The sequence below is a fragment of the Haliotis rufescens genome, unplaced genomic scaffold (assembly GCF_023055435.1).
Source record: "Haliotis rufescens isolate VD_foot unplaced genomic scaffold, xgHalRufe1.0.p SCAF_4, whole genome shotgun sequence".
Classification (NCBI taxonomy): Eukaryota; Metazoa; Mollusca; class Gastropoda; order Lepetellida; family Haliotidae; genus Haliotis; species Haliotis rufescens.
Genome location: NW_025964112.1, coordinates 65,382,341 through 65,407,086, shown reverse-complemented (window position 1 = coordinate 65,407,086; position 24,746 = coordinate 65,382,341). Strand labels below are relative to the sequence as shown.

Below are 24,746 nucleotides of genomic sequence, written 5' to 3'. Positions count from 1 at the left end.
GGTTGCCACGAATGACAAGAAGCCTGCATTGCCACAGAAAGCACCCCACACCATGACACTTCCGCCTCGAAATCTGTCAACTTCCTGTACACAACACTGGGCGTAACGTTCATGACGGCGCCTCCACACCCTCGCCCTGCCATCAGCAAATCGAAGATTAAATCGGGATTCATCACTGAAGACGACTTGATTCCAATTCCTCTGAGTCCATCGTAAGTGTCGCTGTGCCCACAATTGACGTTGACGTCTGTGTAATTGAGTCAGAATCGGCCCGCAGTATGGCCGTCGTGCTTGAAGGTGAGCAGTTCTCAAACGGTTTCGAACAGTTTGCGCACTCAGTCTACCCTTAAACAGTTCATTTCTGGTTGATGTAGCCGTCAAAAATCGGTTACGGAGGTGACGTAAGACAATCTGACGATCCTCTGCATGTGACGTCACACGTGGTCGACCTGGCCGAGGGCGATCAGCGGTGGTACCCGTTTGCTGTAGACGCGTCTGTAAATCATAAACAGTCCGTCGACTACAACCCATCGTCCTTGCGACTTCAGCTACGGACGTTCCCGTCTGCAACATGCCGATGACACGTTCACGTTGCACATTTGAAAGGCGTGGCATGACAAATGGCCGTAAAGACTTTTGTTTTCTTGTGTTTTTCTTTTTTTCTTAATGACTGCTTACAAGTATGGCTGCAAACACGTGCGGTATTATGGCCACGTGACCAGTTACACGTGAAAAAACACTTTTGCTACTATAGTGCTGTGCACATGATTTTGATCGATTCTCCTGCACAAAAACGGGTGTTATCTGAAGACAATACGTGGCCATTACTGTTTAAATACACAATAAGGGCCCACAATGATAACTGGTCAAAATGTTAAAATTTTAGGATTGTGAAGTTTTTAATTTGGTTCAGTATATATAAGTATAAGTATTATGTCAACTTCAAGTTTGACCATTTTGATATACGTAGGCATATTATTACATACCGACAATACCTCGCTATTCGTGTGTGTCTAAAATACATTTGTTTCAAAAGCTACGTCCGTGTTCGTTCCGAACAGGTACCTAACTTTACAGCAAACAATAGTCAGAACTGAATCATTTAAAACACAATTACATAAGCAACTCATGGCCGGTAAGAGCTGTGACGGCATGTCACCAGGCAACGTGAAGTATTCGTTACACTGCCGCAATACCAGTAATGTGGTCTTTAATATGGAAACATTATCTATAATAAGAGACAATATATCGCCTCACCATCTGTTGAGTGAAAACACTGAAACTGTCTCAAGGTGTGGATGGCCCGGAAATGTATTGAGCTCGGTAGGGTCACCATTTGGTACGGCATGTATCGTTGTTCAATCTCAGTGCAAATAGCTAGGATCGATGAGGAGAATGTACTTCAGGGTAATACACGAATTTATACTTTATCTTATCGAGATTTTATGAAGCGTTTAAACAGATCCGTGATTCAGTGTAAGTTTACATCGTATATACACGTGTAGATAGATACACCAAGTTGTCCAAGTCCCAGTTACATCAACCGATGCAACAAATTGTGTTATTTCAATTATGTGATTGAACAAAGCTTTATCTGTCATGTTTATATATTCCAACATGTAAATATATGTATTTTCACTACAATTGACTAAACCTACTGTGTTACCTCTGAACCTGATGTACAACCCTTCGAAAGGAATAAAAAATGTCAAAAAAAACAACAAAAAAACATGTAAATATATTTGAAGAGGGGATGTTGGGTAGCATGGTGGTCGTTGCGCTTGTTCGTCATGCCGAAGGTCCGGGTTCAATTCCCCAGCTGGATACGATGTGTTTATTCCATATCTGGTGACTCCGTGATGTTATTGCTACATTGCAGAAGCATCGTAAAACTATTTTTGATAACTGTTTATTTTTGTACCTTTTCATTAATACTTCTCACTATCGTTCGAATAACGCATTCCTTGCCTTTCACTCAGAATTCACCTAGAAACTGCGACTTCCTATCGTCAAACATTGCGACCCCCTCCAACCCCGCCCCGTGGTCGTATGTATGTTTATGTATTATAGTCAATCACATCTATGTAATTTGCGCTCTGCGGTTGTCAGTGCGAAGCGCGGCTGTAAACCCGTGATGAATCCTTCCCCAATTCCATCTGTACTTGTATGACTCTACCTTTATCTTCCATCAATTGCTTTGCAGGCGGGAGCGTAACAGCTTTATCAAAGTACAATTCGTAGAACCTTTTCTTTAGAAACTCTATTTAATTTGTCGTTTGATGACAGTTTATGAGATGTATCACAAATTATTGTGAATATTGATGGATGACAATTTATTTGATCTCCGGTACATGATTCTCCCGATACAAAGAGTGCTTTCTGTGTTTCGTGCATCTGCATATCTCAGGCCAGTGTGTGTCCATCATACAGAAACACCCCGTGGCTCCACACTTCTTTGACCGGCTGTGGCCTTACAGGTCGCTATTTTCCTCCAAGACAATATACAATAAATTAATAACAATTTTCTAGCTTTTTATTTCTTGTCAAATTCTAGTCACAATTTGTTAAATCTCTTTACATTGACCTTACAGGTCGCTATTTCCTCCAAGACAATATACAATAAATTAATAACAATTTTCTAGCTTTTTATTTCTTGTCAAATTCTAGTCACAATTTGTTAAATCTCTTTACATTGACATTACAGGTCGCTATTCCCCTCCAAGACAATATACAATAAATTAATAACATTTTTCTAGCTTTTTATTTCTTGTCAAATTCTAGTCACAATTTGTTAAATCTCTTTACATTGACCTTACAGGTCGCTATTTCCTCCAAGACAATATACAATAAATTAATAACAATTTTCTAGCTTTTTATTTCTTGTCAAATTCTAGTCACAATTTGTTAAATCTCTTTACATTGACCTTACAGGTCGCTATTTTCCTCCAAGACAATATACAATAAATTAATAACAGTTTTCTAGCTTTTATTTCTTGTCAAATTCTAGTCACAATTTGTTAAATCTCTTTACATTGACCTTACAGGTCGCTATTTCCTCCAAGACAATATACAATAAATTAATAACAATTTTCTAGCTTTTTATTTCTTGTCAAATTCTAGTCACAATTTGTTAAATCTCTTTACATTGACCTTACAGGTCACTATTTTCCTCCAAGACAATATACAATAAATTAATAACAATTTTCTAGCTTTTTATTTCTTGTCAAATTCTAGTCACAATTTGTTAAATCTCTTTACATTGACCTTACAGGTCACTATTTTCCTCCAAGACAATATACTATAAATTGATAACAATTTTCTAGCTTTTTATTTCTTGTCAAATTCTAGTCACAATTTGTTAAATCTCTTTACATTGACCTTATAGGTCGCTATTTTCCTCCAAGACAATATACAATAAATTAATAACAATTTTCTAGCTTTTTATTTCTTGTCAAATTCTAGTCACAATTTGTTAAATCTCTTTACATTGACCTTACAGGTCACTATTTTCCTCCAAGACAATATACAATAAATTGATATCAATTTTCTAGCTTTTTATTTCTTGTCAAATTCTAGTCACAATTTGTTAAATCTCTTTACATTGACCTTATAGGTCGCTATTTTCCTCCAAGACAATATACAATAAATTAATAACAATTTTCTAGCTTTTTATTTCTTGTCAAATTCTAGTCATAATTTGTTAAATCTCTTTACATTGACCATGTTAAGAAAGCTTTCTTTGCTCTTTTAAGGGTTCAATAGTGAATAAGCGAATGTCTTTCCACTCGCCCTGTCAGTTGTCTTTCTCTACTTTTTCACATTATTAAACTGTCAATATGTTTATAATGAACAATCCAGCCTCCGACGACTCCAACGGCAGCATGAACGACGTGGTCTGTCACATCACCGCCATGTTATCTGGATGCTCGAATTTCCAATGGATGATGAAAATAATAGATGTAGAGAAAACGTCCTCCATGATTATATTTTAAGGTCATTGATTCTTACAAACCCGGGATGATAAGACTCCCGTATCGCCTGCATCAGCTGACAGAACAGATGGATCAAATCAGCCCCGGCGTGACAGCTGAACGCTGCATCCTCCTTGCTGCGGTGACGCAACAACTCCCCCTGTCACACAGCCAGCTAATCCTTACTTATAAAACTGAGTAAATATTGTTAATCTCAAGAATCTGATCCTTTAATCTGCTGAAATCGGAATCCCGATAAAATGAAGGCATTGAGATTAGCTTGAGAAATTAATTTAATCCTTTCCGTTTATCGGATTCTGAGTCCTAAAATATTTAGTGTAACAGTAATGAGTATTTGGTTTTGGTGAAGGCGGAATATGGGCAGTTGAGCGACATTGTCCAACTCAAAAGGGCAACACAAAGATGAGCGTGTGAATATGATGGCTGTGTCAGTCAACACACGTCCTCGTCGTATACCCGATGAACATGAATAATATCAAACAGAAGATGATAGCAATGACTTTTCATTGTCAATCAACCATCTTCGCTCTATTCGTCCTTCTGGTCTTCTAGCACCCACTTCCAACTGTGCCTACTCTTGTCTGCCTAACTACCGTCCACGTCCGTTTCACGGTTGTCCCCGTCCGTCTGTTCCTACCGTGGTCCACCTCCGTCTGTCGCTACCGTGGTCCACCTCCGTCTGTCCCTACTGTTATCCACCTCCGTCTGTCCCTACCGTGGTCCACCTCCGTCTGTCGCTACCGTGGTCCACCTCCGTCTGTCCCTACTGTTGTCCCCGTCCGTCTGTCGCTACTGTTGTCCACCTCCGTCTGTCCCTACTGTTGTCCCCGTCCGTCTGTCCCTACTGTTGTCCACCTCCGTCTGTCCCTACTGTTATCCACCTCCGTCTGTCCCTACCGTGGTCCACCTCCGTCTGTCCCTACCGCGGTCCACCTCCGTCTGTCCCTTCTGTTATCCACCTCCGTCTGTCCCTACTGTTGTCCACCTCCGTCTGTCCCTATTGTTGTCCCCGTCCGTCTGTCGCTACTGTTATCCACCTCCGTCTGTCGCTACTGTTATCCACCTCCGTCTGTCCCTACTGTTATCCACCTCCGTCTGTCCCTACTGTTATCCACCTCCGTCTGTCGCTACTGTTATCCACCTCCGTCTGTCCCTACTGTTATCCACCTCCGTCTGTCGCTACTGTTATCCACCTCCGTCTGTCGCTACTGTTATCCACCTCCGTCTGTCCCTACTGTTATCCACCTCCGTCTGTCCCTACTGTTATCCACCTCCGTCTGTCGCTACTGTTATCCACCTCCGTCTGTCGCTACTGTTATCCACCTCCGTCTGTCCCTACTGTTATCCACCTCCGTCTGTCGCTACTGTTATCCACCTCCGTCTGTCCCTACTGTTATCCACCTCCGTCTGTCGCTACTGTTATCCACCTCCGTCTGTCGCTACTGTTGTCCACCTCCGTCTGTCCCTACTGTTGTCCCCGTCCGTCTGTCCCTACTGTTATCCACCTCCGTCTGTCCCTACTGTTGTCCCCGTCCGTCTGTCCCTACTGTTGTCCACCTTCGTCTGTCGCTACTGTTATCCACCTCCGTCTGTCCCTTCTGTTGTCCCCGTCCATCTGTCCCTACTGTTATCCACCTCCGTCTGTCCCTACTGTTGTCCCCGTCCGTCTGTCCCTACTGTTATCCACCTCCGTCTGTCCCTACTGTTGTCCCCGTCCGTCTGTCCCTACTGTTATCCACCTCCGTCTGTCCCTTCTGTTGTCCCCGTCCGTCTGTCCCTACTGTTATCCACCTCCGTCTGTCCCTACTGTTGTCCCCGTCCGTCTGTCCCTACTGTTGTCCACCTCCGTCTGTCGCTACTGTTATCCACCTCCGTCTGTCCCTACTGTTGTCCCCGTCCGTCTGTCCCTACTGTTGTCCCCGTCCGTCTGTCCCTACTGTTGTCCACCTTCGTCTGTCCCTACTGTTATCCACCTCCGTCTGTCCCTACTGGTGCACACCTCCGTCTGTCCCTACTGGTGTACACCTCCGCCTGTCCCTACTGTTATCCACCTCCGTCTGTCCCTACTGTTATCCACCTCCGTCTGTCCCTACTGGTGCACACCTCCGTCTGTCCCTACTGGTGTACACCTCCGTCTGTCCCTACTGTTGTCCACCTCCGTCTGTCCCTACTATTTTACCTTTTTGTTGTACTATTTTTTTTATGAATGTATAACAATTTTGAAAAAAGAACACACCGATCTTTTGTATTTCCTTTCAAGACAAAATACCATCAATTCAGGGACGTTGGAAACTATAATGAGAAAGTCTGAACGCGTCCGCTCCGGCAGAGATGAATGTTAATAATGCTAATAAAGTGTTATTCCCCATGGAGCTGAGAGTCGCTGAACAGAGATCTGGTTTAATCCTGTCGGTTCTACTGCAAGTGGGACCGATGGGACCCGTTGATATGGAATCTAATATGGTCAATCTGGAGGAGGGTCATTTGTTGTGCTGCCTTCTGACACCCTCCCAGATCTCCCTCAAGGATAAGCGCCCCCTCCCGCCACCTCGGGACGTCAGCTGAATCATATGTGTTTGTGATTTCTCTACTTTCGCGAGGGATGATGATTTCATACAGTTTGTTCTGTAGAGTTGATGTAACGGTGCTGAAAGGGTCTTCTATACCTTGGTTAAAAATTTGGACAGTTTATATTGCATCGTCAAAATATATGAGCTAAAAAGGTGTGTGCGTGTGTGTGTGTGTGTGTGAGGTGGGGGTGGGGGGGTGGGGGGGTGGGGGGGGGGGGGGGGGGGGTAGATGTATCCTGTGTCTCTCTGGGCCTCGTACTGATAAAGGCGACGGAGCTAATATTATAGGTTTACATGGGGCATGAAGTATATGCTGGAGGTTTGTGTATGGGGATAAATTTAATAGTTGGGTTTTGGTAGGTATCTTTTTAATTTTACTTAGGGTGTGAAGTTAACTTAAAGGGTGAAACTGGCTGTTAGAGCTTACATCGGTATATAATACTACTCGTTGAAGTTTATTTAAGCTTGATTGGAAGGTTTAGATGTACTCGAGTTTATGTCAAATACGTTTCTATAAATACAAGGATAGCAATGTGAAGGATTCCTCACTGTACAGCATATGTTTTATAATTCCGCTTTTTACAGTGTTACTTAAACCCGCGTATTTACAACAAAGAATATTGAATTTTCCATCTACCCTAGGGCCACTGAACACGTGATCTGGATATACTACTTCCCAGTAGATATACCATGTGTGTTCATGTCATTGAGGTGGTATTCTGACAAGTAAAAACTCGTGAACTTCTCTAATGTCTAGCCAAGGCCAACTGATTCTGTAAGTGTTGACAAAGAACATCGCCAGTGCGAAATCCCTCCCATCTCCACGTGCTTAGTGGCGGCATTCCCAACAGCTACTTGTTAAAACTCTACATTTACGGCCATAATTCCATCTTGATTTCAAATGAACAAGGGCCTTTCTGAATCTCACACTCCCAACATAAATCACGGCTTCCGATGTTTGCAATAAATTCTACTCGCACAAGAAGCCATCAGGAAAACAGCACTTCTCGTTTAAACGATATTGGTCGTATGGAAAGCAATCTCCCTCGGATTAACCCCGGGGCTTGATAAATTGATAGCCTTATTACAAATTGACTGCGCGATAATTCTCCTTGACTTCTATTACTGTGCGACAGATAGAGACGGGAATGGGATCCCCCTTCTTCTGTCATATCGACCTCCGGGTTAAAGGCCAGCTCGTGACGGCACCCCAGGGACACAGAACGTCCTGCGGGACCCGTGCGGTTTCTTTCAGTCTTAAGACGTGGCGTTGAGTCGGATTCTCATGAACAGTAGCCCGCGCGAGTGACTCCCAGCGCCAGCGATTAGACGCTCCATGCACGTAAATGTACGCGAACATTTATTCTTTGCCTTGGAAAATGTGCCCTTATGTTGCTGCAAATTGAGATATGGTTGGGTACCACCTGTGTAATACAGCGGGCAAGTTTTCCCAGGCATTGGCGTCTCTTCGAAATATGTCTGACAGATTAAATATCTTTCTTTTTAGATTGGCGGATAAGAATGCTTAAAACTTAGAACTGGAATTTTGGAATTAGAAAGAAGTTGTGTGAATTTGATGCACGCCAATACTTGGCGTAAGAAAGGTTGTGTGTATGACAATGGAAAGAAATGTATGAATGAGTATGTACTGAATTAGAAATATCTTTTTCGAACAGTAAGTGAGTGAGTACGTTTTTCGCCGCTTTTAGCAATATTCCAGCAATATCACGACTGGGGACATTAGAAATGGGCTTCACACATTGTACCCATGTCGGGAATCGAACCCGGGTGTTCGGCGTGACGAGCGAACGCTTTAACCACGAGGCTACCCGACCGCCCTTTTTCAAGAAGAGACCCGATAAGTTTCCAACTTGGCGATAGGCGCTATGAAAATGTACCGGAACTAACAGGAAGTGTTTTTATTATTTATCTCATGTCTAAGACGAGGCACGTGTGTTTGACTCGCTGTCGTCTATATGATGACATTAGAGATTTGTACGACCTTTCAGAAAATGAAAAATTCTCATCTTCAAAAATCAAATCTTTGTTTCAATTTGGAGAAAATAATATTGACCCGGAGAAAGGTATTTTATACACATAACGCATGCTGCGTTTTAAAAAATTCTTTGGATTGTTTGAAATTACTTTTTGGCCTGATAATGTACTTTAATACATGTGCATATGTAAGAAATGTATATGTTGGGCAGAAGTGAGACATAATTAAATCTGTGCCCCAGACACACGCCGTAACGAGAGATGTGCACACGTGCCTGGCATATGATGGAGCTTCGCCTACGTTCCTGATTGAGAATATTCAGGTTTTATGTTTGTATTATATAGATATTGGTTTGTTGTTGACAGAACTCTCGTTCAGCCTCTTGTTAGACAAACGTTATATACAATCATCTGTGACGTTATCAATAATTGATAATGTCATTTTCAATTATTAGCCATTTTAGGCAGTGGGGTAGCCAAGTGGTTAGATCCTTCGCTTGTCACGACAAAAGCACGGGTTCGATTCCCCACATAGGTACAATCTGTGAAGCCCAAAGCTTGTGTTTCCCCGCCGTGAAATTGCTGGAATTTTGCAAAAAAAAGCGGAGTAGAAGTATACTCGCTGGCTTAGTATTAGCGATTGTACAATGACATGATGACACGTCATTGAAAGACAAGTCGTGAAGTAACCCATTAGCCTGATGCAAATATCGTGTTCCACAGTAAGAGGTTCCCCGATATTCGCGTCCTTGTGTTTTGTTTGTTGTTTGTGAGTCTGGACGAGACACTCCAGTGATTGACATTAGCATCCATACACGCAATTGGGAAGCGATGACATGCATCAAGCGAGTCAGCGAGCCTGACCACCCGATCCCGTTAGTCGCCTCTTACGACAAGCATGGGATGGCTGAAGATCAATCCCAAATAAACGCCACCTAGACAAGGTCGTCTCATTACATTATTTGCACTACGCAATAGATGGGTGAGTGAGTATGGTTTTACGCCGCTTTTAGCAATATTCCAGCAATATCACGGCGGGGGACACCAGAAATGGGCTTCACACATTGTACCCATGTCGGGAATCGAACCCGGGTCTCCGGCGTGACGAACGAACGCTTTAATCACTGGGCTTCCCGACCGCCCCCGCAATAGATGGGTGTGACCCTAACAGCTTAACCAAAGATTGGGGTGGGCAAGGCAACACCAGGGACAGGCTGTGTGTCAGTGGCGTGACACCATATTTACAGACGAATCAAGGTTTTACGCCGATTCGAATAAGACAGAAAACGTTGTTAGCGAAGTAGCGGCGAGCGGTATGCCAGGGCAACAAATCCTGACCATTATCGGTATGGGACGGTAGTGTCATGGTGTGGGGCGCTATCACACATGACAGGCAAACTGATTTGGTAATTGTGAATGGACATTTGACTGGCCAGCCATATGTTGAAATTGTGCGTAATGACGTTGTTCCATTCGCGAGAACGCCAACGTGGCCCAGATTGTGGTAGCGCTTCAGGCGGAATGGCGGGCAATGCCAAGGGCAACCACACATGGTGGACAGATATTGATTTACAAAATATTAACAGACATTATACGTCCTTACACTCTCACTAACATTTCATCAGTATTGTTGTCGGTAGTATATATTTCACCCGAAATAAGTCTCTGTATTTGTGAACACGTAATGATAAAGTCTTTTTGATAGGCATTTACAAGTTGGAAGAACATGAAGACATAAAACCTTTATGGATAACAACGTCGTTGTTGTCCGTAACAACATTTCATGGCTACTCCTTGTCCCTTCACCAGGAGTATACTGAGCAAGCGTATTGAGTGAATATATTAGGGGCTGGGTGTGGGGACAGAGAACTGACTAGGGTGGCATCATAACAACAAGGCAATCAGGGTAATGCTAGGCTGTCGCACAGTAGAGGGAGTACACGCTGGGAAGGTTGTGTTTCTTCCTTTTGTTTCTTGAAGTTTCTTTTTTTTTCAGCGATTGATTTTGGCATGGCGAATTTTGGTTTGTTGCCAGGAAATGCTACTTCTTCTACTACTACTACTACTACTACTACTACTACTACTACTACTACTACTACTACTGTAACAGGTTTGGTGCCATCGGGTGCCCCTGCTCGGGCTGCCCCCAAGACCCCACCCCACCCCCCCCCCCCCCCCCCCCACCCCCCACCCCCACCCCCCCTTTCCAACCGCTGGAACCCCCTGAAGCAAACAAATCCAATAGATAAGATAAACAAATGTTTTCACATTCCTGTTTTAATACAGTATGTCTGCGCATGCGTTAAACAATCAAAAGCCTAACATCAACAATTTCTAGAAACACTAGAACAGCGGATAATTGCTATCATTATCCAAAGAATAGTCTAATATACTGAGAATCAGTGTCTAACTTTGAGGTAAGGCATTTTACAAGTTTTGGCAACTTTGGAGATATAAATTGCTAAAGTATTTTGCGAGGGCACTAGCCAAGCGGGATCAGTTTCCATATCTGTGCTTGTAGACCTCTGCGGCTTGCAATCTTTTCCACAAATTATAACAGTTGTATTTTTGGCCGAAATATGTTGTTACCTTGTTTCGTTTTATCGCAGTGTAAACATCTGACTGCATTTTGTAACGTTATGACAGGTCAGGTCAACAACGTCTCACTGTGGCCATGACGTCTCATAGACTAGGGTAAGAGTAGCTTCCCTTTGATAAAGGACAGTGACTCTATCGGACAGACCGATGGATTGCCGCGAAAGGCAAGTGAAAATAATTTGTGTAGGCAATTGTTGTTTTGCACATGTGTAGTTACGCCACTGTATAAGAAACAGGTTTCAGGTGGAACTATATTGGCTACTGTCACGGTCCGACTGACACGTCACTTACCCTCTGACTTAATATAGATTAATGCTCACACTACACGAAAACTAAACGAAGAGATTTTGAGCATAGAATTGAAGAAGGGCATCATATGATAACGAGATTATCACGCTTGTGTGTTTGTTGATGGTAAATAGCCTGTATTAGGAATAAACACTAAGTATTTAGCTAATACAGGATATTTACAATCCCCAAACACACTCGCTTGATAACATCCGTGTATCGACATAGATTTGACTGTAAGTGTGGGAGCTCCTGGTCTGACTGATGTGACTGTGATAGTGGGAGCTCCTGGTCTGACTGTGAGTGTTGGAGCTCCTGGTCTGACTGATGTGACTGTGAGTGTGGGAGCTCCTGGTCTGACTGTGAGTGTGGGAGCTCCTGGTCTGACTGTGAGTGTGGGAGCTCCTGGTCTGACTGATGTGACTGTGATAGTGGGAGCTCCTGGTCTGACTGTGAGTGTGGGAACTCCTTGTCTGACTGTGAGTGTTGGAACTCCTGGTCTGACTGATGTGACTGTGAGTGTGGGAACTCCTGGTCTGACTGTGAGTGTGGGAGCTCCTGGTCTGACTGATGTGACTGTGAGTGTGGGAGCTCCTGGTCTGACTGATGTGACTGTGAGTGTGGGAACTCCTGGTCTGACTGTGAGTGTGGGAGCTCCTGGTCTGACTGATGTGACTGTGAGTGTGGGAGCTCCTGGTCTGACTGATGTGACTGTGAGTGTGGGAGCTCCTGGTCTGACTGTGAGTGTGGGAACTCCTGGTCTGACTGTGAGTGTGGGAACTCCTTGTCTGACTGTGAATGTGGGAGCTCCTGGTCTGACTGACGTGACTGTGAGTGTTTGAGCTCTTGGTCTGACTGTGAGTGTGGGAGCTCCTGGTCTGACTGTGAGTGTTGGAGCTCTTGGTCTGAGTGACGTGACTGTGAGTGTGGGAGCTCCTGGTCTGACTGACGTGACTGTGAGTGTTGGAGCTCCTGGGCCCACTTGCACAAAGAGATCTTAGCGCTAAGATGATCGTAACTCCCATACTTTAACATAGGCTTACGATAGTCTTAGCGCTAAGATCGCTTTGTGCAAGTGGGCCCTAGTCTGAGTGACGGGACTGTGAGTGTTGGAGCTCCTGGTCTGACTGATGTGACTGTGAGTGTGGGAGCTCCTTGTCTGACTGTGGGTACGGGATCTCCTGGTCTGACTGAAGTGACTGTGTGTGTGGGAGCTCCTGGTCTGACTGTGAGTGTGGGAGCTCCTGGTCTGACTGATGTGACTGTGAGTGTGGTAACTCCTGGTCTGACTGAGGTGACTGTGAGTGTGGGAACTCTTGGTCTGACTGACGTGACTGTGAGTGTGGGATCTCCTGGTCTGACTGAAGTGACTGTGTGTGTGGGAGCTCCTGGTCTGACTGTGAGTGTGGGAGCTCCTGGTCTGACTGATGTGACTGTGAGTGTGGTAACTCCTGGTCTGATTGACGTGACTGTGAGTGTGGTAACTCCTGGTCTGACTGACGTGGCTGTGAGTGTGGGAGCTCTTGGTCTTACTGACGTGACTGTGAGTGTGGGAGCTGTTGGTCTGACTGACGTGGCTGTGAGTGTGGGAGCTCCTGGTCTGACTGACGTGGCTGTGAGTGTGGGAGCTCTTGGTCTGACTGACGTGGCTGTGAGTGTGGGAGCTCTTGGTCTGACTGACGTGGCTGTGAGTGTGGGAGCTCCTGGTCTGACTGACGTGACTGTGAGTGTTGGAGCTCCTGGGCCCACTTGCACAAAGAGATCTTAGCGCTAAGATGATCGTAACTCCCATACTTTAACATAGGCTTACGATAGTCTTAGTGCTAACATCGCTTTGTGCAAGTGGGCCCTAGTCTGAGTGACGGGACTGTGAGTGTTGGAGCTCCTGGTCTGACTGATGTGACTGTGAGTGTGGGAGCTCCTTGTCTGACTGTGAGTACGGGATCTCCTGGTCTGACTGAAGTGACTGTGTGTGTGGGAGCTCCTGGTCTGACTGTGAGTGTGGGAGCTCCTGGTCTGACTGATGTGACTGTGAGTGTGGTAACTCCTGGTCTGACTGACGTGACTGTGAGTGTGGGAACTCCTGGTCTGACTGACGTGGCTGTGAGTGTGGGAGCTCTTGGTCTGACTGGTGTGACTGTGAGTGTGGGAACTCCTGATCTGACTGATGTGACTGTGAGTGTGGGAGCTCCTGGTCTGACTGACGTGACTGTGAGTGTGGGAACTCTTGGTCTGACTGACGTGGCTGTGAGTGTGGTAGCTCTTGGTCTGACTGTGAGTGTGGGAGCTGCTGGTCTGACTGTGAGTGTGGGAGCTCCTTGTCTGACTGATGTGACTGTGAGTGTGGGAGCTCCTGGTCTGACTGAGTGTGGGAGCTCCTGGTCTGACTGTGAGTGTTGGAGCTCCTGGTCTGACTGATGTGACTGTGAGTGTGGGAACTCCTGGTCTGACTGTGAGTGTGGGAGCTCCTGGTCTGACTGACGTGGCTGTGAGTGTGGGAGGTCTTGGTCTGACTGTGAGTGTGGGAGCTCCTGGTCTGACTGATGTGACTGTGTGTGTGGGAGCTCCTGGTCTGAGTGACGGGACTGTGAGTGTTGGAGCTCCTGGTCTGACTGATGTGACTGTGAGTGTGGGAGCTCCTGATCTGACTGTGAGTGTGGGAGCTCCTGGTCTGACTGTGAGTGTGGGAGCTCCTGATCTGACTGATGTGACTGTGAGTGTGGGAGCTCCTGGTCTGACTGTGAGTGTGGGAGCTCCTGGTATGACTGTGAGTGTGGGAGCTCCTGGTCTGACTGATGTGACTGTGATAGTGGGAGCTCCTGGTCTGACTGTGAGTGTTGGAGCTCCTGGTCTGACTGATGTGACTGTGAGTGTGGGAGCTCCTGGTCTGACTGTGAGTGTGGGAGCTCCTGGTCTGACTGATGTGACTGTGATAGTGGGGGCTCCTGGTCTGACTGTGAGTGAGGGAGCTCCAGGTCTGACTGATGTGACTGTGAGTGTGGGAGCTCCTGGTCTGACTGAGTGTGGGAGCTCCTGGTCTGACTGTGAGTGTTGGAGCTCCTGGTCTGACTGATGTGACTGTGATAGTGGGAGCTCCTGGTCTGACTGTGAGTGTGGGCGCTCCTTGTCTGACTGACGTGACTGTGAGTGTGGGAGCTCTTGATCTGACTGTGAGTGTGGGGGCTCCTGGTCTGACTGTGTGTGTGGGAGCTCCTGGTCTGACTGTGGGTGTTTGAGCTCCTGGTCTGACTGAAGTGACTGTGAGTGTTGTTCGGTATGATGAGTGCAGGAGTCGCGCAGGGCTGACATACTATGATATGTACATCTATGTGATCAATCACATTTCCTTCCAAACAATTAAAAACTTAAAGTGGTTAAATGACAAGTCTGCTACAGGTTCCCACGGAGATCAATCATCCCCATACAGACACGGCAATTAATTGCCTCTTGATATGACAGAGGAATAAGTGACATTATGATCGGCGGACTTGCAGAGGTGTCAATCACTCGCCGATAACTCAAACAATATGGCTGATTTATGTGCGTGGCTGCTTGGATGTCTCGTGCTAGGTACACTGTGATTGGCTCAGTTTTATTTGTTTCATGATGGCGGAACACACCCAAGCCCAAGGCCTCCCGGAATACTCAAACCAGATGCCAGCTTATAATATATGTGACGAGGTGTTGTCATCCTGCCACGCTGGACGCCGAGAATCGTCGTCTGTGATGTTCCTAATAGTTCAACAACGTCTCCAAAGACGTACACTACTACACAGCACACGACGTCGCAAGATAACCGATCTCGTCATAGATACGAGACCGCCGCAGTCTTTGTCGCCAGCACCATGTGCTCGTACTCAACAACTTCTCCAAAATGGTGTCTTCAGCTCAACAACTTCTCCAAAATGGTGTCTTCAGCTCAACAACTTCTCCAAAATGGTGTCTTCAGCTCAACACGTCAACAAGTGCCCTTGCCAACAGCTCAACAACTCCTCAAATGGGACTTCTCCCAGGAAATGCTGCCTAGTCAAACCAATCCAGAACTTTTCGGCGAATGTGAAGACTCCCCAACACTGCAGCCTTCTGTATTACCCGAATTGTCAGAAGGGCTGTATTCCTGGTAGCAAACCCGGGCACTCTCCCAATGTCAGTCAACAGATTGGGAGGTACCAAACCTAAGGCACCGAGAACAATCGGGAGTCGGACAAGTTGGTACTTGGGATGCAAGCGTGAAATTTCGAAAGCGAGGTCCGCATATTTGCCATGTTTTTCCTCAATCTTGTCAATAACATTACTGTCAAAAGAGACAGAAAATTCAATGATATAAATGATTTCATTGGATTTATAAAAAAGTACAAGATAGGTTTGTTGGCCTGGATACGTCTGATGCTGTAAACGGGCCTATTCCAAAGGATTTTGTATTTATCATATTCCATGACGCCCTCTACATATTCAGGGTCGTACCATGGATGGACGTCTGTGTCAAAACCACAAACATGGCGAAGACGGTAATAAAATGATCGAGCTACACCATCATGTCGCTTAAGATACTGTGTTGGGTTTAGAGAATGGATGTGTCTGAGGAAAGCCTTAAGAAACATCTACCTATATGTACAATGATATGTATAAACCCTGTAGGTAGAAGGTGCCTTTAAGATACATGGGATAAACTCCAACCTGCTCGAGGCTTGCCTCATGATAAACACATAGTTTCAAATAATTGTACTGAACAGCTTGCAGAGGCTTGGGCCGAGGACTGGCTGTATTGATTAAGCGGGTGATTACTGCAAACTGTCACGGCTAAATGAAATCAGATTTATGTACGACGTGATGTCAACAAATGATAAATCTCATTTATCAATTATTTTCTAATGTATTATAGTTGTGTCTTTACAATTAAGGACAGTATTTTCCTGGGCGTCCATGGAGGTGCTGGGGAATATGAAGAACCATGTATCCATACAATGGTACAGTACAACTGTGTTCTACAGTGGAATACAATTGTGCAGTTTATTGCAATGCACCCCTACAATATAGTAGAAGAAACAGAAGTAGTAGAAGTAACATGAATAGTAGAAGTAACATGAATAGTAGAAGTAACATGAATAGTAGAAGAAGAAACAGAAGTAGTAGAAGCAACATGAATAGTAGAAGAAACAGAAGTAGTAGAAGTAACATAAATAGTAGAAGTAACATGAATAGTAGAAGTAACATGAATAGCAGAAGAAACAGAAGTAGTAGAAGCAACATGAATAGTAGAAGAAACAGAAGTAGTAGAAGTAACATAAATAGTAGAAGAAACAGAAGTAGTAGAAGTAACATGAATAGCAGAAGAAACAGAAGATGTAGAAGTAACACGAATAGTAGAAGAAACAGAAGTAGTAGAAGAAACAGAAGTAGTAGAAGAAACAGAAGTAGTAGAAGTAACATGAATAGTAGAAGAAACAGAAGTAGTAGAAGTAACATGAATAGTAGAAGAAACAGAAGTAGTAGAAGTAACATGAATAGAAGAAGAAATAGAAGTAGTAGAAGTAACATGAATAGTAGAAGAAACAGAAGTAGTAGAAGTAACATGAATAGTAGAAGAAACAGAAGTATTAGAAGTAACATGAATAGTAGAAGAAATAGAAGTAGTGGAAGTACCATGAATAGTAGAAGAAATAGAAGTAGTGGAAGTAACATGAATAGTAGAAGAAATAGAAGTAGTGGAAGTAACATGAATAGTAGAAGAAACAGAAGTAGTGGAAGTAACATGAATAGTAGAAGAAACAGAAGTAGTAGAAGTAACATGAATAGAAGAAGAAATAGAAGTAGTAGAAGTAACATGAATAGTAGAAGAAACAGAAGTAGTAGAAGTAACATGAATAGTAGAAGAAACATAAGTAGTAGAAGTAACATGAATAGTAGAAGAAATAGAAGTAGTGGAAGTACCATGAATAGTAGAAGAAATAGAAGTAGTGGAAGTAACATGAATAGTAGAAGAAATAGAAGTAGTGGAAGTAACATGAATAGTAGAAGAAATAGAAGTAGTAGAAGTAACATGAATAGTAGAAGAAACAGAAGAAGTAGAAGTAACATAAATAGTAGAAGAAACAGAAGTAGTAGAAGTAACATAAATAGTAGAAGTAACATGAATAGTAGAAGTAACATGAATAGTAGAAGAAATAGAAGTAGTGGAAGTAACATGAATAGTAGAAGAAACAGAAGTAGTGGAAGTAACATAAATAGTAGAAGAAACAGAAGTAGTAGAAGTAACATGAATAGTAGAAGAAACAGAAGTATTAGAAGTAACATGAATAGTAGAAGAAACAGAAGTAGTAGAAGTAACATGAAAAGTAGAAGAAACAGAAGTATTAGAAGTAACTTGAATAGTAGAAGAAACAGAAGTAGTAGAAGTAACATGAATAGTAGAAGAAATAGAAGTAGTAGAAGTAACATGAATAGTAGAAGAAATAGAAGTAGTGGAAGTAACATGAATAGTAGAAGAAATAGAAGTAGTGGAAGTAACATGAATAGTAGAAGAAATAGAAGTAGTGGAAGTAACATGAATAGTAGAAGAAACAGAAGTAGTAGAAGGAACATGAAAAGAAGAAGAAACAGAAGTAGTAGAAGTAACATAAATAGTAGAAGAAACAGAAGTAGTAGAAGTAACATGAATAGTAGAAGAAACAGAAGTAGTAGAAGTAACATGAATAGTAGAAGAAATAGAAGTAGTGGAAGTACCATGAATAGTAGAAGAAATAGAAGTAGTGGAAGTAACATGAATAGTAGAAGAAATAGAAGTAGTGGAAGTAACATGAATAGTAGAAGAAATAGAAGTAGTAGAAGTAACATGAATAGTAGAAGAAACAGAAGAAGTAGAAGTAACATGAATAGTAGAAGAAATAGAAGTAGTAGAAGTAACATGAATAGTAGAAGAAACAGAAGTAGTAGAAGTAACATGAATAGTAGAAGAAACAGAAGTAGTAGAAGTAACATGAATAGTAGAAGAAACAGAAGTAGTAGAAGTAACATGAATAGTAGAAGAAACAGAAGTAGTAGAAGTAACATGAATAGTAGAAGAAATAGAACTAGTGGAAGTAACATGAATAGTAAAAAAAATTAAGGGAGGGGAAGGAACATGAATAGTAGAAGAAATAAAAGTAGTGGAAGTAACATGAATAGTAGAAGAAACAGAAGTAGTAGAATGAACAGGAGTAGTAGAATGAACAGGAGTATTCGAATAAATAGAAGTAGTAGAATAAAGAGGAGTAGAAGAAGAAACAGAAGTAGTAGAATGAAGAGGATCAGTAAAATGAACAGGAGAAGAAGAATGAGCAAGAGTTGTAGAACCAACAGGAGTTGTAGAATGAACAGAAGTAGTAAAATGAACAGGAGTAGAAGAAGAAACAGAAGTAGTAGAATGAACCGGAGTAGTAGAATGAACAGGAGTAGTTAAAGAAACAGGAGTAGTAGAATAAACAGGAGTAGTAGAATGAACAGAAGTAGTAGAAGAAACATTAAAGGTGGAGGACCAAGAAAGCAAGAAACATGCAGGGCGAATCTGGGATTGGAATCCAAATGGATTGGCTTCTGACACGCCGAAGGGAGATAACTCTACACAGCAAAACAAGGCGCCTGGGACAACTGGGCCACTTGTCAGGAACATGAATAGCAGAAGAGCAGTAGAGCTTGCCTCGATTTTGCAGATTTTGACACAGCGAATGAGCTGTGAAGTGTCCTTACAGGCTAGGCGATATATTAAATATGTGTTGTTGTCTACCTGCCAATGACATGCAAAGGTGGACCGCGACTTGCGCATTGGTGGAAGATGTGGAGTATTAATACATATCAGCGAATCTCTGTGACATATCAGGCAGTTTACACGCCTCCTTGTGTGCCTGCATTGTGAGTTACATGCGGCGTCTGTGACTACGCACATCGGGCTTAGGTAGGAGAGACAGTCATGGTTAGATGGCTGCCCCACACCAGATTACCTCGCTCCAATATGCCAAGCAAGATGATAATGATATCCCAAGTCTAGCTGGATGTACGGCCTTTGTACCTTTGGACGCCTCATTGAGCTCTGATGAATATATCATATATCGATAAAAATTATGAAATGAACAGAACAACTCAGCACAAAGCAGTGCACCTTGTCGGGCGCCATAAACATTCCTCGACCTACAGTAATCATTACAGCTATTTTATTCTCATTCACCGGTATTATTCGCTTCATAGAACTCAAGCGGGTCTATAAAGGCTGGGCCATTTCACTACACAGAGTTTGTCAGACTTGTATCTCGCATTGTGGATTATTACTTTCACGGGTCCCATGGTAGGTTAACTGCAAAACTCTCTGATGTATCTGGCATCCAGGTGCAAGACCTGTGACTCATTGTGGCGACTGCAACTTTCTGCAGCAAAGCTGATTATTACATCCCGCGAACCTACGTTAGTACGTGCGCACTGGAAAGGCTCCTCAGTCAGTGAGTCCAGACCCCTTGCCACCATATACACACATTGCAACTGCACAATACATGCACTACAACAACCAATACATCAGTAAGGGAGGTTTATCTAACGTCGCATCATATGCAGTTACATCCCGAGGGCTTGGAAATGAGGAGGCTTGGGCCAGGAACTTCAGAGATTGACAGCGTTAGCATAATCCAATGTGTCGGAAATATGACAACCCAATACTTAGGCGACAAACATGCGGTTCTGGGGACCTTTGCTTACCCGGAAGCCCTAAATGGAGACAAACATAAGGTACTTGGCACCTATTCTCACCCAAAATCTCCATAGGGAGGCAAACATGAGGTACTGTGGACATATTCTCACCCAGAATCCCCACAGGGAGACAGACATGAGGTACTGGGAACATATACTCACCGAAAATCGCCACAGGGAGAGAGACATGCGGTAGTGGGGACCTATTCTGACCGAGAATCCCCACAGGGAGACAGACATGAGGTACTAGGAACATATACTCACGGAAAATCGCCACAGGGAGACAGACATGCTGTAGTGGGGACCTATTCTGACCGAGAATCCCCACAGGAAGACAGACGTACTGGGAACATATACTAACCCAAAATCCCCACAGGGGGACAAACATGGGGTTCGGGGGACCTACTTCGACGTAGTGTTGCGTTACACAACTGTCCCGTACTCACTCGTTACTCAAGTGTGTGTTGTAGAATGCTGAGGGAGTATGTGTGTTAAGAGGCGGCATTTTTTTCAGGCATGGAAAATATAATCAGTCATCCCAACTTCAGTAGAAATAAAATTATTCTTAAATAAAATATTGCATTTTTCAATCCATATTCATGAACAGATAAATTACCTCTTTGGAGACGGGCAACACTCATGAATTTTATGGGCCGGTCGTCCACGTGTGACATCACGTCAACAAGACAACCATATTCCGTTGGTGCATCTAGGGATAGCAAACTGCCACATTAATAGCTCGGACAATTCCTGGATGGAGACCATTTAGTGGGAGACCCGAACGCCAACGGTTGAGGTAGCACAACATCTGGGACCGACGTCCAGCTATACGCCCGGTTTTGCTTCCACGTCACCGTTACGCACGCCTTGCTGGGTGTAGACAAATTTGAGTTTCAGAAGACAAAATTGTGACAGTATATTGCTCACAGATAAGTCCAGGCTCTGGTAACGTTCGGGGTAACGTTTTAGCAAAGCTTGTATGAGTAAAAGTCGTTAGTTTTGGGGGTGGAAGTGTAATGGTATGGGGTGGCATCACAACACATGGGAGAACACAGATCATCATTGTTAAAGGCAATTTGAATGGCGTACGCTACCGGGACGACATCGTTCGAGATGATGTTCTTCCCTTAATGCAAATGCAGGGACGTAACATCCCGTTGCAACTGAGGATCATGCTCACCCACATTTTGCATGTGTTGTAAAAGACTTTTTGAGGCTGTGTAACATTGCTGTATTGCCATGGCCGGCTGTTTCTTCAGACCTCGCCCCATAGAACATGTCTGGGATAAGATGGGACGAAGCCTACGACAGGACTAGAACCAACCTGTGACATTAGGTAAGTCGGGCCAATCTTTGGTTGTCAATTGGAACAATATCCCCCAGGCTGTTTTCAATCATCTGGTGCCTTCAATGAGTCCCGTTGCCTCGCCTGCATCAACGCAAATGGTGGTCACACCCGATATTGACATTGTTACTTGAGTTGTTATACCCCCTCTTTCAGGGCCTGTCGCTCTGGCTCTTGTTTCTAGGTATTGAATTTGTCAATGAATGTGTTATGATAAAACATTGATCAAACGAATAATTACATTATATTTGGTTATTTCCAAGAAAACCCCATTACTCTTACACTACTTTACATGAAGCAGGGTTAGTTTCTTCCCAAACACCATGGCATGACCAACTCACTCCAGCAAGAAAACTCTTGTGAAAGGTTTTCAAACTTTACATATGCTTCGGCCTTTGCCATATGACTTGTATTTTAAAGTAATGGATTCCAAAGACAGTGAAATTCAATGTCGGTCCGGGCGTGCGGGTGTTGATATTCATGAGGAAACACAGACTTAAATATGTCGTTAACGTCATTTGTGTGTGAGCCAGTCACCAACCAACAATGTGTCGAGGTGTGGAAGATCGTCCATGTCTGTGTTCACATACAAACGTCTCACTAAATACCTGGCTAGAGTACTCAGTCTAGACGTAGAAGGAAATGTTATTATTTGTTATTGGTGGATTATAAGATCAATGGGGTGACACACGCGGGGCACATTCACCCTTGATGGGACCTGGTTATGGATATAGCGTTGTTGGTGTCTGGGCAGAGCTTGTAGATTCCACATGCTGGTGTTGGGCGTGTTCCAGACCCCCTTTAACCTAGAAGACTGGACAGTGACACCGCGTATAGCATGACCCCCCTTTAAGGCGATTATTATACATATACTACTCAACATTTGCTAAGGGCCAAAATACTCATCGTTTGTCAAAGGTATGGTCCTTAGCAAAAGTTTGGTAGGATATACCAACAAATATACAATTTTCATTGTATTTTACTTTTTAGAAGGGTGTGTTTTGCATTATTTAAGGTCGCTGTTGTACACTCAGAGAATAGTGTCAAGGGAACCTGACACAGAAGTCATTCCTGTATTAGGTACTGTGGATTAGAACAAACACCTGCTCGCCATGCAGCGTCAGGTAGGTAAGGTGAAGTGAAATGGGGTTTTACGTCGCGATGGAGATTATTGCACTTATATAGCGAAACAACACCAGGAAATGTGTGTGTGTTGTTTGTTTGTGTGTATGTGTGTGTGTATATATGTGTGTGTGTGTGTGTGTGTGAGTGCATGCGTGCGTGCGTGCGTGCGTGCGTGTGTGTATGTGTGTGAAAGCCTACAGAGAGATACCATGTTGCAGTTTGACATTGATTCCCCACTCAGACACAGTATACTGTCTCAGAGCCGACCAGCTCTTGTTTCATCCCCTGAATGCCGAGCGCCAGGCAGGGTAACAACAATGCCCTCTTTTAACGTCTTTTTCTATGAATCGGTAATCAAACCACCGACGTTCCGCTCTCCGGGAAGAAGATTTATCTACTAGACCACGGAGGCGGTCAGACTGGTACTGGGACATATAATCTAGCCATAAGAACAGTAGGGAAATATATAACATTTTGTCAGACTAGTAGTAGAAGATTCACCTTCTAGTCAGAGAAGTAATGGGGAAATATACATTTATTCAGACTAGTAGAAGTGGAATATATAAGATCTAGTCAGACTGGTTGTGAGGAATAAATAACATCTTTTTGGATTAGTAATTGGGAAATATACATTTATTCAGACTAGTAGAAGTGGAATATATAAGATCTAGTCAGACTGGTAGTGAGGAATAAATAACATCTTGTTGGATTAGTAATTGGGAAATATGCAAAAAAATCATCTGCGCGAAACACAATATGTATTCATCAATTCACGAATCAATTTTGAAAATACTTCATATAGTAGTGTTGTGTGTACCGTGGTAGCGCGTCTCCTATGACCCCGATGCAGAATGTGCCATAATGGATCTCATAGGGCTTACACTGGGGCGCTGACTCAACGTCAAATTTAGTTTGTTTGTTTGTTGGTTTATTGTTTAGAGTCACACTCAGCAATATTCCAGCTATATGACGGCGGTCTGTAAATAATCGAGTCTGGACCAGACAATCCAGTGATTGACATCATGATCATCGATCTACGCAATTGGTATACGATGACATGCATCAACCAAGTCAGCGAGCCTGACCACCCGATCCCGTTAGTAGCAGAGTCGGCTTTTACAGCGAACATGGGTTGAAGAAGACCTATTCTACCCCGGATCTCCACGGGTCACGTCGAGTAAGTGAATATGGATTAACGCCGCTTTGGGTAGTCTCTTTGAGTAGTCTGAAAGTCGGAAGTGGTGCAGGCTTTTAATGTTTACCACGTTGATGAAATCCACAAGCACGGGTATGGTGCTGACAAACCTAGAAACATAATCAGGGAAAATCGTGGCGTCGAACCGATAAGCATTGGTTTCTAAGGGACACAACTCTGCTCAGCGAATTGTGGCGCCTTAGACGACTGGGCCGCACGTACCCCTCTAGTTTAGTAATGTTAATGAAGTGCACTAACTACCTCCGAAGAACGAGTTCAATTTATTTGTAAATTGATTATTTTCCCATTTACATGAACCAAAAGTACATTGCTTGTACTTGGGAAATGCATGTTGACAATTTTGTGTTTGTTTGTTTGTTTGTTTTTTTTTTTGTTTCAGTTCCTAATATACTGTATAAAGGTATATTCTAGGAATTGGCTACCACGAGGCTATGTACACGGGAAACTGGCTTGACGTCGACCCCGAGAGACATATGCTGGTCGTGCGGGGCTTAATTGATCGGGTGGCGAGGCTCAGTGACTTGGGTTGATCGCGAGTCAATGTGCATCGAGGAGTGGGACAATGCTCAGATTATCGATCACTGGTTTAGCCGCCCTGGAGTAGCTGGACTATTTCTGACTGCGGTGTTAACAAACATTTTTATTATTATAACATCGTGATCATAGGCCTCTTCGTGTGAAATTTAGCGATAGAAAAAATTGGCAGTATGTAGATATATCCTATGGGCACCACTTGTACGTTACTTCTGTCTTAACTATTTCTTTATACATATGAATCGGAATTTAGGCTCGGATTGGCAAAATCTAAACAAGGGAATTCAGCTGAGAAGTTTAACTTAAGTTATAGGTATATCTGATAGTGTTCAATAATGGCCAGATAGCTCATATTAATTCCACTGATGTAC

At 43.5% G+C, this 24,746-nt stretch overlaps 2 protein-coding genes across 2 annotated transcripts; both read left to right on the top strand.

Moving 5' to 3' along the window:
* Positions 1 to 6,359: 6,359 nt before the first annotated feature.
* Positions 6,360 to 15,470, top strand: LOC125372298 (collagen alpha-1(IV) chain-like). The gene is made up of 7 exons (XM_048381623.1): positions 6,360 to 6,548; positions 7,699 to 7,801; positions 11,672 to 12,273; positions 12,738 to 13,149; positions 13,287 to 13,832; positions 14,008 to 14,487; positions 15,331 to 15,470. Exons 1-7 carry the CDS (start codon positions 6,360 to 6,362, stop codon positions 15,468 to 15,470), a joined length of 2,472 nt encoding a protein of 823 aa, XP_048237580.1.
* A 1,056-nt stretch (positions 15,471 to 16,526) lies between these two features.
* Positions 16,527 to 24,371, top strand: LOC125372297 (sperm protamine P1-like). Its single transcript, XM_048381622.1, has 4 exons — positions 16,527 to 16,605; positions 17,455 to 17,514; positions 18,286 to 18,369; positions 24,253 to 24,371. Exons 1-4 carry the CDS (start codon positions 16,527 to 16,529, stop codon positions 24,369 to 24,371), a joined length of 342 nt encoding a protein of 113 aa, XP_048237579.1.
* The last annotated feature ends 375 nt before the right edge of the window (positions 24,372 to 24,746 follow it).